Source organism: Fusarium verticillioides, chromosome 7 (genome assembly GCF_000149555.1).
Source record: "Fusarium verticillioides 7600 chromosome 7, whole genome shotgun sequence".
In the NCBI taxonomy this organism is placed as follows: Eukaryota; Fungi; Ascomycota; class Sordariomycetes; order Hypocreales; family Nectriaceae; genus Fusarium; species Fusarium verticillioides.
In genome coordinates this window covers 2,392,226-2,405,100 of record NC_031681.1, presented here as the reverse complement: position 1 = coordinate 2,405,100, position 12,875 = coordinate 2,392,226, and the positions used below count along the sequence as shown (strand labels likewise).

At 48.6% G+C, this 12,875-nt stretch overlaps 5 protein-coding genes across 6 annotated transcripts; 3 read left to right on the top strand and 2 right to left on the bottom strand.

Moving 5' to 3' along the window:
* Nucleotides 1-226: 226 nt before the first annotated feature.
* FVEG_11515 (hypothetical protein) lies at nt 227-3,895 on the top strand (the record flags this gene model as incomplete). Its single annotated transcript, XM_018900801.1, has 2 exons — nt 227-1,865; nt 1,938-3,895. The coding sequence occupies 2 exons, from the start codon at nt 227-229 to the stop codon at nt 3,893-3,895; spliced, it is 3,597 nt and encodes a 1,198-aa protein (XP_018759134.1).
* Nucleotides 3,896-4,148: 253 nt separating this feature from the next.
* On the bottom strand, nt 4,149-7,641 carry FVEG_11514 (ribose-phosphate pyrophosphokinase). 2 transcript variants are annotated; one of them, XM_018900800.1, is made up of 3 exons: nt 7,097-7,641; nt 5,437-7,029; nt 4,156-5,379 (listed from the first exon to the last, which is right to left on the bottom strand). In XM_018900800.1, the coding sequence occupies exons 2-3, from the start codon at nt 6,382-6,384 to the stop codon at nt 4,999-5,001; spliced, it is 1,329 nt and encodes a 442-aa protein (XP_018759133.1). In that variant the 5' UTR covers nt 6,385-7,029; nt 7,097-7,641; the 3' UTR covers nt 4,156-4,998. The 2 variants fall into 2 exon arrangements, with proteins under 2 accessions (XP_018759132.1, XP_018759133.1); XM_018900799.1 differs by having other exon boundaries at nt 4,149-5,379; nt 5,437-7,641.
* A 1,745-nt stretch (nt 7,642-9,386) lies between these two features.
* FVEG_11513 (hypothetical protein) lies at nt 9,387-10,778 on the top strand. Its single transcript, XM_018900798.1, has 2 exons — nt 9,387-9,572; nt 9,640-10,778. The coding sequence occupies exons 1-2, from the start codon at nt 9,441-9,443 to the stop codon at nt 9,958-9,960; spliced, it is 453 nt and encodes a 150-aa protein (XP_018759130.1). The 5' UTR covers nt 9,387-9,440; the 3' UTR covers nt 9,961-10,778.
* Nucleotides 10,041-10,712, bottom strand: FVEG_11512 (hypothetical protein; the record flags this gene model as incomplete). Its single annotated transcript, XM_018900797.1, has 3 exons — nt 10,041-10,322; nt 10,370-10,583; nt 10,645-10,712. The coding sequence occupies 3 exons, from the start codon at nt 10,710-10,712 to the stop codon at nt 10,041-10,043; spliced, it is 564 nt and encodes a 187-aa protein (XP_018759131.1).
* Nucleotides 10,779-10,961: 183 nt separating the features above from the next.
* FVEG_11511 (hypothetical protein) lies at nt 10,962-12,867 on the top strand. Its single transcript, XM_018900796.1, has one exon. The coding sequence runs from the start codon at nt 11,003-11,005 to the stop codon at nt 12,806-12,808; it is 1,806 nt and encodes a 601-aa protein (XP_018759129.1). The 5' UTR covers nt 10,962-11,002; the 3' UTR covers nt 12,809-12,867.
* Nucleotides 12,868-12,875: the final 8 nt, after the last annotated feature.

Below are 12,875 nucleotides of genomic sequence, written 5' to 3'. Positions count from 1 at the left end.
GCTCCCTCTCCATCGAGCTCAGGTACTAAGGTGGGTTCTTTCGTGACACAGGCTTTCAACCACAGTCAACTATGGCTGGAGCATTAAATAAACAAACTTTGGCAGAACCTGTCAGATTTCGGCACAAGGTCATCTTTCCTTTCCCCCAGAATTCCAGAATCCTCTCCCTCCAACTTCCCTTCTTCCCTTCCCCCCTTCAACAACAATAAACAGAGAGAGGGGGGCCATGGGTCTCAAGCAATTCAATCTCGACCTCAGGGCCGCGATAGAAGCTCTTGATAGCTTCCCTAATGTATCAAATCTGCACAAGGGCGATTCCGAGGGAGAGATGGCTTTCACTTATACGCCCGAAGCAGAACACGGAGCCGAACTACCTTCCATCGACCTCCAAGCCCTATCAAAGGATGCAGACTCGTACCCAAAACACCCGGGCTTCATGATCTTCACTTCCTCAGAAACACCAAAAGACTTAGAGAAGTGGCTGGAAGAGACCTCTAGCTTGACCGATGGCATTACTATCGCTGATGCCATCACATTGATATCTGGGATGCTAGCTAAAAAGCTGAGCACTTCCGAAGACCCAACTTCACAGACACCCTATTACGGCGAAGAATCAGATGATGATGATATACTCTCCGATGACGATGACTCCTTCTATGAAGCCGAGTTCGATGAGATAGATATCGACCCATTACTACCTAGCACATCTGCCGCGGAGCACGCCACTGAAGCCGATGATCCAGAATCAATGATACGTTTGAAGCGTCACTTGCGAGAAGCCAAACGAGAGGGGTTCTGCATCTCCATCCCCCTCGAAGAAATACGCCAGTCGTCTTTCGGTATCTTCTCGCTCTCTATTCAAGTATGCAAACTCGGAATCCCTGAAGATGCCCTGGAAGCTTGGGGTATTGAGCCGACAGAAAACATCGTCATGCTTTGCAAGCTGCCATCTACTTATCCTCATGCATTAGATTTCCAGCGTCTTTCTCCCGACCAGTCTCGGATGAGCTTCAAACTTGGTAAATGCAGCAGTCCGCGGCCAAGTTATAAATCCATGAGACATATGTTTACAGGAGCGGAAGATCCAGTAATGCTAAAAGACGGGGACGAAGAGAGCACTGGATCCTTTATTCCGCTCTTTATGTCATTGTCTCTTGACGCACTCCTTAACCGTTTCTTTCCAGCTCTTCTACGGCTGCGAAGATCAGAAGGAATATCGTGGGACGAAGCACGAGAACTGGAATACAACTTGAGCCTAGGTCACCATTCGAGAGACATGTTAGATCACACTCAAGACACAATTGTCTGTCAGGACCGAGAGTCATCTGATGAGTTGTTCGAGCTCGAGTTCCTTCGGCATGATTACCTGTCAAGCAATGCAGACGAGCTCAACATTATTCTTGTTGCGATGCAATTCGGCCTCCAGAGGTTGATCAAATGCACCAAGTACTGTCTGGTTTGCCATCGAAGAGCAAAAGGAGGGTTTGAGGCCATAAAACCTTTCGTTTGCGAGAATGAGCTTTGTCTCTACCAGTATTTGTCCCTGGGTTTCGGCCAGAGCATCGAACACGAGATTATCAACAACCCATACGTGGTCGACCTTCTTGTGAGCTTCTTCTATGCTGCTGTCATTCGCTCCCGTCTCCGCGAGTTCCCCAGAGGACTGGGTCTCAAGTGTCCCTCGTCAGCCTTCACACCGAGTGCTTCTACCCCGGTCAGCGCAGATGCTTACTTCAAAACTGGCCTGTTGAGGTTTGAATCCAAAGACCTTCATACCTGTAGAACTATCAAAGCGGGCCATTGGCTGATGCTTTACGTCCCTGGAGCCAACACGCTGGATTCGCAGGCACCAGTCATGAGAAGACGTAAGTGAAACCGAAAGCCTGCAAAATAATTTCAAGTATCGGCTTGGACAAGAAGACTAATGAGGTGTTCAGAGCGCGAAAAACATCTATGTTATATCGAATCGTGCATCGATACCGACTTTACATTCAAGGTCATGCATACGTTCACGAGTCTTGAAACCATCGGACAGGAAGCTCCAGAAATTTCTGTGAATCAAGTCACTCAACCTACCCCGGGTGGTGTAAGAGTATTGATTCACAAGTATGGTCAAGACATCGATGAACTTGAAATTGTGCATCGTGATGAAGCACTTTGCTTCATGGCAAGTTGCATCCCACCCGTGCAAACAATGAGACAATACCTCATAGAGGTACCCGGGCGCCAGCTATCCTCCTGGAGAGGAATCGAAGGGTCAACACTCCGTCTGCTGAATTGGATCGTTGCCTCGAATAGGTCACATATTGTACTGGACAACCCAGTTACTGGTGCATCTGCAGCAAAGGAACAAACACAGAATAGCAGCGCCAGCAGCAGACGTTCCCGCAGCGCGGACCACCAGTGGATGCAGTTTCGCTTTGCCCAGGGTTCTCCTGAAAAGGAACACATTTTCTTCGATGAGCTACAGAAAATACCGAGATTTCGAACCGGTAAAACCTACCAAACACTCTTTGCATGGCATGGAAGCCCTCTTTCCAACTGGCATAGTATCATCCGAACCGGTCTTGACTTTTCTAACACACTTCATGGCCGTGCCTATGGGGACGGCGTTTATTTGGCAAGAGATTTCGATACTAGTTTCGCATATTCCGACCGTGAAAATACGAAAGTGTGGCCAAGCTCAGCATTGAAGGCCACGAGTGCTATCAGCATGTGTGAGATCGTCAATAGTCCATCTCAATTTGTGTCAACGAATCCATTTTTCGTCGTCAACAGGATCGATTGGATACAGTGCCGCTATCTCTTTGTCCAAACCCATCTACGGCAACCAGAACCCTCGATTTCCCCATCCTGTGAAAGAATGTTTTCTGAGAGGGTGCAGGGCGAGGACTATATCGAACAAGACCCTGCTTATAAACTAACTCATGGAACGCAGCCAGTTCATATCCCTCTATCAGCCATACCAAAATCTCGCCGGCGTGCACTCGGAAAAGACCAGCAGAATGGCCCGGGCTCATCCATAGGCCATCCTATCGTTGTCGATGATTCGGATTCAAACGGAAGCCCTGATCTCAACGGCCCAGACTCTTTGGAAAGCCCGGAGACAAGTGATGATATCGATGTTCTGCTAGCCTCGGATGATGAGGGTGATGCTCTCCAGTCGGTGGGAACACGAAAAAGACGGCGGACGTCTACAGACTCGGGTCTGGGTGAAGCGCAACGGGGACCTGACGATGTAACACCATTTCAACCAGGTCAGCTTGACATTGATTCTCTTCCTAAGCTCGCTGAGCCTACGTGGGCATCATCGTCACCAGCTGCTCTACGCGCACTCAACGGCCAGATCAAAGACCTACAAAAGACCCAGTCCAAGACCAACTTAGCCACGCTGGGATGGTACATTGACTTTGACAAGCTGGATAATCTCTTTCATTGGTTCGTCGAGCTTCACAGTTTCGACAGGGACTTACCACTTGCCAAAGACATGGCCAGTCATGGATGCTCGAGCATCGTGCTCGAGCTTCGATTTGGTGCTTCTTTTCCGATATCGCCTCCTTTTGTTCGAGTGGTACGGCCTCGCTTTCTACCTTTTGCTCAAGGAGGTGGAGGTCATGTCACCGTTGGCGGCGCTATATGCTCAGAGCTGCTCACAAACTCAGGCTGGTCCCCGGCTCTTTCATTGGAAAAGGTTTTCCTTGAAGTCAGATTGAATCTCTGCGAAAGGGACCGTCCAGCTCGTCTCGAAATTTCCCGTCATATAGGTTTGGGGACAATGGACTACAGTATGTTCGAGGCTGTGGATGCGTTCCGACGAGCGGCTGCAGCCCATGGGTGGCAGATCCCTTCCGATCTTCAGATGTTGCAATCCATGAGTAACGTTACGGAGACTTAGTGGAATCAACAAATTAGGGACCCCTTTCTGATAGATATAAATTTTGTGTGCCCGCCTTGCCATGAATTACGAGTTATGAGTACTCTTGTTTTTCCAACGGGGAAATTGGCTGAGAACCAGACTCAGGACATCGAATTAGTAGATTACAGGTAGCAATAAAAGCCAATTCTACTATGATTCTCTTCACAAATATACTATTCATTTGACTGGTGATATAACTATCTACTGTAGTTTTCGTCGTACGATCGACATTCCGGAACAGCATGAAGTGACATATTTAACATTTTTTTTGTATATTTATTTCTTGAACTTTTTGACAGCATCGCCATTTGCAAGGCTAACTGAACCGCCGACCTAGTCTCCCGTCACAGCACAGCAACTAGGCCAGCACCTGTCTACTTTGTTTGGTTGATCCAAATGTCTACGTTTTGATTTTACTTCTATGCGTTTGCAGTGCAGTGCAGGACTGGGATGAGAGAACCGAATCTCCGAGAAATGTCCTTTGGTTTATATCTCCAAACATACCACTCTTTTTTTCCAACCTCGAAAGGTCAAGAAATACAGGTATTACCCCAAGACAGATGTTTAGGAAAGATTGTGTAGAGCAAAGAGAAGAATTAGGTCCCAGGAAAAGGAGAACACGATAGTCCAGGCTAAGGAATAGGTGAAATTGTGCAGCATAGCAGAAAGCAAGTTAACCCGTGCCCCAACCCGCGCTGCAGTCGTTCAACCAAATCCCACCCTCCCATAATCTTCGTCGCACACTTGTCGTGTGCTGGTCCAAGTACCTGATCGATGTTGTTCGATGAGTGTAAATGGGAAATTTTTAGAAAAAGAAGAACGCCGGCAAACCAAATCTGGCGGACGGCGAATGCAGTATGATGCAGAAGCTCCCCGGAAAACTCCAAACGAAAATACCCCAGATCGTATCAGCGCGCCGCAATTCGGGATAAAACTTGCGACATCCGTGGCAGAGGAAAATGCCCCGTGGAAACACGGGTACCCAGTAATCTCGACGTGGTGCTATTCATGAGGAAACGAGCCCTCATGTGATTTGAGTAGATGAAATTCTGTTGACAAACCGTAAGTGCACTCCCAACACTCTAGTTGTGCTGGAAAAGGACGCTGATAGACTCGCCGTGATGAACACGACGGATAGCCTCAGCAAAAACGGCCGAGATATCGAGTATCTCGAGCTTGGGGCAAAGACGACGATGCTCGTGTTGAGGAACAGAGTTGGTAACGAGCATCTTGTCAATGGCAGAAGCATTGATACGAGCGATAGCGTCGCCACTGAAGACACCGTGGGTGACGAGGGCATAGACTTGAGTAGCGCCCTCCTTCTTCAGGAGCTTCGCAGCACGCGTGATCGTGTTACCAGTATCGACAATGTCGTCAACTAGAATGCAGATGCGGTTTGACACATCTCCAACTAGCATCATACTGGCGTTGCGATGCTCGGTAAATCGAATGGGCCGTCGCTCCTTTGTAGCAAGACATGAGTTTTCAAAAGCAGCAAAATCAGAATTCTGTGGTATTACCTTGTGAATCAGAGCAAAGTCAGTCTTGAGACTGTCCGCAATCAAAGTAGCTCGCTTTGCACCTCCAGCATCCGGGGACACAATGACAGCGGTGTGGTGATTAGGGATTTGAGATTGGATGTAGTTCTGGAGTAGCGCCTTGCCGTACAGGTTATCGACAGGAATGTCGAAGAAGCCCTGGTACTGAGGATCGTGCAAGTCCATCGTGATAATATGATCGGCACCGGCGCAGGTGAGCAAGTCAGCAACGAGAGTACCAGCCTGAGCAATCCACTGCTTGTAACCAGGCTTAGGCTGGAAAGCTGAGATGTTGGACTGGTTCTCATAGTCGTGGGTAGTGTAGGCGTTCCTCTGGGAAGAGGTCGAGTTCTCTGCGTGGTGTCCACGGGCTTCAGAGGTGCTGCTCGAGATGGTGTCTGAGCGGCGAGGAGTGCTGAAGATGCCATTAGTGCCGTTAGCACCATTTGTCGCGCCCTCGTTTGCGAGAGCTGTTTTCGAGAGCTTCTCGGTCAAATTGTTGACACCATTGGGCAGGCCAGCTGACTTGGGGCCACCTGGACGAGGTGTGGGAGGGACACTCTCAAATGTGTAGTCTTTGGAGGAGCCAGAGATCTGCGACAAAGGTGCGCCGGCTTTGTTATAGGGCCAGTCGGGTTGTCGCGAGTAAGGGAAGAGTGGGACTACGGCGGTGACTCGTTTCGCAGAGCCAGTCTTGCAGGCTGAGATCATGATACAGAGATCGATGAGGTTGTCGTTCACGTTGCCGGAGCCAGATTGTATGATGTAGACATCTTTGCCGCGGACTGAGTCCTTGATTTCGCAGCGACTCTCTCCGCCAGAGAATTTTCCAAGAATGCGATTGCTCGCCGGAACACCCAGAATTTGGCAGACATTTTCTGTGAGTTGCGGGTGGGAGTTACCTCCCAGAACAACAATATTGCGCACCATGGTGAAGGTGAGGATGTGTCGGTTTGTGGTAGAGGTGAAGGTTGTTGTCGGCTAGAAGAGCAAAAAGTTTTGATGCGGCGAAGGACGGAAGCGGAAAACGGATGTGGAGGGGCCCCGAATCGGAGGGGGATGAGTACGTAGTTTTTTTTTTTCTCTTCCTCTGAGGGGGGAAACGAGACCGAGACCGAGTCAAGAGCTTCTAAAGCGGTGGAATGAAGTCTCGACTGCGGTTGATGAGACAAGGACGAGATGGAGAAGACCTGAGACAATCCGAAACAGGTCAGAGTGAGACTGAAGCCAGTCGAGATGGAACCTGAGGCTGGATTGAAAGGTTGCAAGCTTCAACTGTGTTGACGTCCTATTGTGAATTTTTTTTAAACTCGGCCTCTGTCGATGGCAGCCCCGGCTTCTAAGTTAGGGAGCGCAGCAACGGCAGTGTAGTGTGTGGAGTGGAGAGCTTGTGGATTTAGCGGAGGTGTGATTGGAAATAGGCCGTTCAAGTGTCGAACTGTGCTGGCGAGAGTTGGCTAGCCTGGCCTGGCCTGGCCTGGCAAGCAAGCAGTGTCCGGTACGGCACGGCAATGCAGTGTGAAGCCGTGAACGCTGTACAGTAACCGATGCCTGTTATTGACGGAATTGGGGAATCTGGATGGCTGTGTCAGATAAAACGTTTTGGCGGACCAACAGGGATCCACGGCCGAAGTTGACGCACAGGAGAGTCGGACAGGGCCAAACCGACGTCACTGTGCTGTGCTGTGCTGTGCTGTGCTGAAGCAGGCGGCTCAGGCTCAGTGCTTAGTGCTCAGAAGCCAGATGACAGGGCAGGGATCTCCAAGTAAACAGACGGTCTGCCGGTGTCGGAGGCTGTATAGGTAATTTTTCGAGCAGATGGTATTGACTATCAGGCGCTCGACAATAATTGTAGCCAGCTGGTATTTGTCTCCAAGGGGAAGCTTTTGACGGAGGGGAGACTCCCAGAAGAGAAGAACAACAGCCAAGCCAAGCGGTAATCGACGAAATAATAGTCGAGGATGGCGCGCGATGGTCGTTACGACGGCGGGCAGCCCCCGGGTGGAGGAGTGGAGATAATGGGGGAGATTGAAAGAAGATCACAGACCCATTGTGTGAGATGCTGAATGCTTTTGTAGGCAGTGAGCAGTTATATTTTGTGGGAGAGAGTGAGGTTGGAGAGGTTGAGTTTATGGCCAAATCAGAAAGTGCCCGTTGAGCTCATTGTCAAAGTTGGGCTTGTAAATGGATGAATCAACGTTGGAGCATGTACTGTGTATTGGATGTAATGAGGTGATCGGGGAACCTCGAGCGACCAAAAATATGATGACATGGTGGCACCCGCCAAATTGACATTCCCACAGGGTAAACTTGCGAATCAGTAACCTAGACACAACTGACGTCTTGATACTTTGCGATTTGGATATATCTGATACTTTGGGATATCTCACTCTTCTCTTGTACTGTGAATTGTATCAAGTTCTTGTCTTGGCCATGTTGTATATGAGATTTCTTCCAATATCTCTCGATATAATTGACTTTCAACTCGAAAAGCCACAGGTATCTATACAGGGGTAACTGGTCCCACCCCCGCCAATTCTCATGTGTCCAGGGGTACTCCAGAGTCAGGGCGGCATCTGGAACTCTTCCGTTCTACCTTAAGAACCCCCATGGACATGGATATATGTATGAGAGATAAAAACAAAAGTGTCTCCAAACAGGGATAGCTATTGCATACCGCCATTCTGTAACCCGAACATCCCGTTCCCTTGGTTTAGATATCAAGTTTTGTATGTGTATTCCATGGGCAGAGGAACACTCGGCCCTCCCGCAAGACAACCTTTTCCGTTACGCCGCGAATAATAAGGTGCCAATGAACTCTTTTGCTTGGATTTGGATGCTCAGCCTGGCAGGGGTTGTCAGTCATTTGATCTGTACCATCCCAAATCTCAGAAGAACAGCCCAGCAACTATTCTCTTTAGTTCTGTTCTTTGAGTAAAAACTACTACGGCTTAAAGGACCTATGGATAGATATCCTTCCATGTACAAATTTCACGCCGAGGTACCACCAAACATGACCATTGTCTCAGCCGGGAACCTGTCGAGGCTTCTAGCTTTCTGTTATTCTAAAATGTCCGTCATCGGTCACCCTTTGTTCTGGAACAGTGGCTTGCATGCATGACATGCCTCTTCCAGCGGAGATGCACGCGACCTCCTTCTTCGAACATAGTGACACACAAAGAGCTAAGACAGATAATTTGATTAATTCGACATATTGTCCCGTTAGATGATGCCATTGGGCATCATATGACTCCCTATTGGATCCTGTACATGCCTACTACCGCTACCGGTACATGCTCAAGATCCTGCCTGACCCTGCAGGGGCAAGAAAATACTAAACCTTGATATAAGGTATCGAAATAAACTTAATAAAGAGTCTCCTAAGCTTAGGATAAATTTAACTAAATATTTTTATCACTTAGGGTTAAGGTCCTGAGTTTTCTTTCTTCCCCTAGCTACCTTAGCGGATATCTCTCGGTTTCTCTCACAACAATTAGAACCTCTTATTGGTTCGATATAGAATAAGAATTCATTGGACGGGAAAAAAGAAAAGAAAGGAAAAGCATAAAGTGATGCACTCTGACGTGTGTCCAAACTCTTCCCCAGCTTTTAGCCAGACAGCCCAGACTCACATGCAAAAGCACACTGCGTTGAACTTCAAGTATTAGCTTTGCCCAATAAGAGCCCGCTCCCAAATTCACACAAGGTAGCAGGAGCCAAATCGAGAAAGAACAAGCTGCAGTGTAAAAAAAGAAAAGAAAATGGAAGCCTCCAGTGTCGCACAAGAATTACAGCACGTTCCAGGCCTACATCAGTTGAAACTCCTCCGCTGAATTAGACTTGTCGAAACTTCTGATCCTCTGATTGGTCAGCGCCAGATCATTCTTTCGCGATACTGGGCTCCACTATTTGATCTAGACCTTCATTCAATTCAATGCTTCATATCAATCTCACAGCTCGTTGCATGAGCTCACTCACCACTCACCATGAAGATCCTTGAGGCGCAATCGGCTGTTCTCACAAATTACGAGGTGTATCAGCACGTATCAGAACAGCGCGAACGATACAAAAATGCCAAGCGCCGTGGTCCCCCAAATCTCGAGACGGTCGTTCGCGAGGTAAGATTTTTTTTCTTTCATTCATATCAAATTTAATGCCCAGAAACGCAATTGACGCTCCTCACAGCTCCTCCAGTATCTTCGCACAAACCCTGGCCCTCTGAGTCAAGAACCACTTCCCTATACCGAGGGATGCATTTCCAGACTTCTTGAACGCTTACGGCCTTACAACCTCGCCAAGGGTGAAGTAGTCATGATCATCAACCTGCGCCCCGCCTCAGTCGCTGCTCTCAATACTGTTGTAGAGGAGATGTCTGAGCGATTTAGCGAGGAGCAGCAGGAAGCCATGGTCAACATCATCGCTGAAGTCCTCGGCCAATTCCCGGCTGCGGAAGAGGGTGCTGAGGAAGAGGGCGCTGATGTTTCTATGAACGACGCCGCTGCCTGAGCTCCCAGCCCACCAATATAATAACTAATTATCAACTCATGTTCCCACTACTCTATCACAGTATCCGCGACTCTCAAATCTCATATTACTGCGCATGTGCTTGCGCTCTGGCTGCTTGCGCCCGTTGTCGGAGTCATGGCCGTCTTGCACAGATCTTCAAACGCTAGCTTCAACAATTCACCCGTCACCGCCGAACACTCAACATATCGATCGGCCCGTAGAGTCTGCGCAACCTGGTATCCTTCTTGCGGATATATAATTCCGTTTGGATCTTGCTCCGATCTCAGGTCACGCTTCAGCCCGAGGATGATAAGGGGAAGGGTATCGATGCGTTGAAACGATCTCTTGATTTCGTCCTTCCACTATCAAGTCTGAGTTGCATGCTCGGTACCGTTTATAGCGCACTTACATATCTCTGCATATTAATCAGACTCAACCGTTGGCTGATGTCGTAACAAATGACAATGGCATCAGGGTCAAGGGTTCTCCAGTTGTCAGGACATGATGTGTCGAAGAACTCGAACTGAACCTTTTTGCCTCCTGTCTGAATACCGAAGATAAAAGGTTGATCCATATCACGGAGCATGGGAATCGGGTTGACTTTTTCACCTGCACTGAGTCGGCTAAGGATATGGATTTAGTATGATTCGTCGAGGAATCTATAGAGGAATTTAGACTACATACGAGAGAAAGGTCGTCTTGCCGCACTTTTCATCGCCTACAAGGAGAATCTTGATCACCTCGGGGTCCATTTTGCATGCGAGAGTGCCAAAGTCGTTAATATGTTTATATTCAAGTTTGATGTACGGAAAATGGACCAGCTCGACAAGAGCAGATATGGCGTCTATTAAATGAAGGCCAGAGATAGAGATGAGATGAGAGCTGTACGTAACTTATCAGTACGACCCCCAACTGTGGCGTCGAGTCAAGCACAGCCACTTACTCAGACCAGCCACATCTTGAACTGCAGCAAAGCCCTTTTCCACTTGTTAACTCTGACGGGTCTGCATATAATCGCCCAAAATTGGAACCCACCAACTTCATGAGACCCTTTAGCCGTTGTCTTGGGCGTCAAACTTCGCTCGAAGGTATAGCCAGCCGAGCCAAAACTCCAAAGGTCTCGCAATCTAAACCTCAATTGAAAAAATCATCAAGTGGTGAATCTCCAAAACTTCCTGTTCAGCCTCAAGGCACCAAGCACCTCGCCATGTCTGCAGAGTCGAATTATCAGTCATGGACCAAAAACGGCCTCATTCAGAAAGTCAAGGAACTCGAGGCTGAACTCAGAAATCGGCCTGCTCCAGAGCCAAAACCTGTACCTGAGATCCAGCCTGAAAATGAAGAGGGAGATGAAGCCAAGAAGACAAAACCAAAGGGAAAGAGAAAGATGGATCCCAGCAAATATTCTACACGATTTATCGCCTTGAAACTTGCGTATCTAGGCAAGAATTACGGTGGCTTTGAGTTCCAAGCAATGGCCAACGCTCCATCAATCGAGGAGGAACTATGGAATGCTCTCACAAAAGCATGCCTCATCTTTCCTGAAGATGAACGAATTGTCGATTTTGACTGCTGCGAATATTCAAAGTGTGGTCGCACAGATAAAGGAGTCAGCGCCTTTGGTCAAGTCATCGGCCTTCGAGTTCGAAGTAACAGACCCTTGCCTAAAGAGCAAAGGCGTCTAAGTGAAGCAGGCGAGGCAATGGTCGTTGACGAAAAGCTGGGAGAGAATGCAGAAGAGGAACCTGTAGAGGATACACCACCTTTCGATGATATCAAAGATGAGCTTCAATATCCTCGACTACTTAACCGTGTTCTACCCCCTGATATTCGCATCCTCGCCTGGTGCCCCTCTCCGCCACCAGACTTCTCTGCTCGTTTCTCATGCCGCGAGCGTCAATACCGATATTTCTTTACACAACCTGCTTTCACTCCTGAACCCAGTGCTCGTGGTGCAAGGAACGGCTGGCTCGACATCGAGGCGATGCGCGAGGCTGCTAAGCGATACGAAGGAGAGCATGATTTCCGCAACTTTTGCAAGATCGACCCTGGAAAGCAGATCACAAACTTTGTTCGCACAATTTACGAGGCTGAAATCGAAGAGGTCAAGGACGTCAGCTCAGCTTTGCCATATGTTTCTGGATCCACGTATGTCCCTGCAGGAGGCTTGCCCAGTGACGGTACTGTGTACCCCAAGGTGTACTCGTTCAACGTTCGAGGGTCTGCTTTCTTGTGGCACCAGATTCGTCACATGGTTGCTGTACTCTTCCTTGCAGGTCAGAAGTTGGAGGCGCCTGACGTTGTGACGACTCTGCTCGACGTTAAAGCCAACCCCTGCAAGCCTAACTATGTCATGGCAGACGAAGTGCCTCTAGTGCTCTGGGACTGCATCTTCCCTGGTACAGATTCTACCCCGGTCGATCCCGCGGCCAAGAAGACCGATGGCCTTGACTGGGTGTATCTTGCAGATGATCCTGCGCTCAGCAAGCCTGGCCCCTTTGGTGTCATGGATGGTATGTGGGCGTATTGGCGGGAGCGCAAATTGGATGAGTTGCTCTCGAACCAATTATTGCAAATGGTATCTACACAGCGCAGCAAAGATCCCTCGAGGCATGTCACTCGCCCTGAGCCCTCGGGCAAGCAGGCGAACAGTGTAGTTGTCTACGAGGGTGGTAACGGTGGCCGTATGGGTGGCCGCTACGTGCCCTTGCTGCAAAAGGTTAAGCTGCAGTCTCCTGAAGAGCAAAATGAGAGATATGCTATAAGAAAGGGGTATACTAGCTCAGAAGATATGCGAAACCAGAAGGGTATTGGAAAGCGAAAGGCAGATGAGGCCATGGATGAGTAGACATCGCATGATGCGTTTCAGGATATAAATAAATAAAGAATTAAATCATATCATCGTATAATGGGCC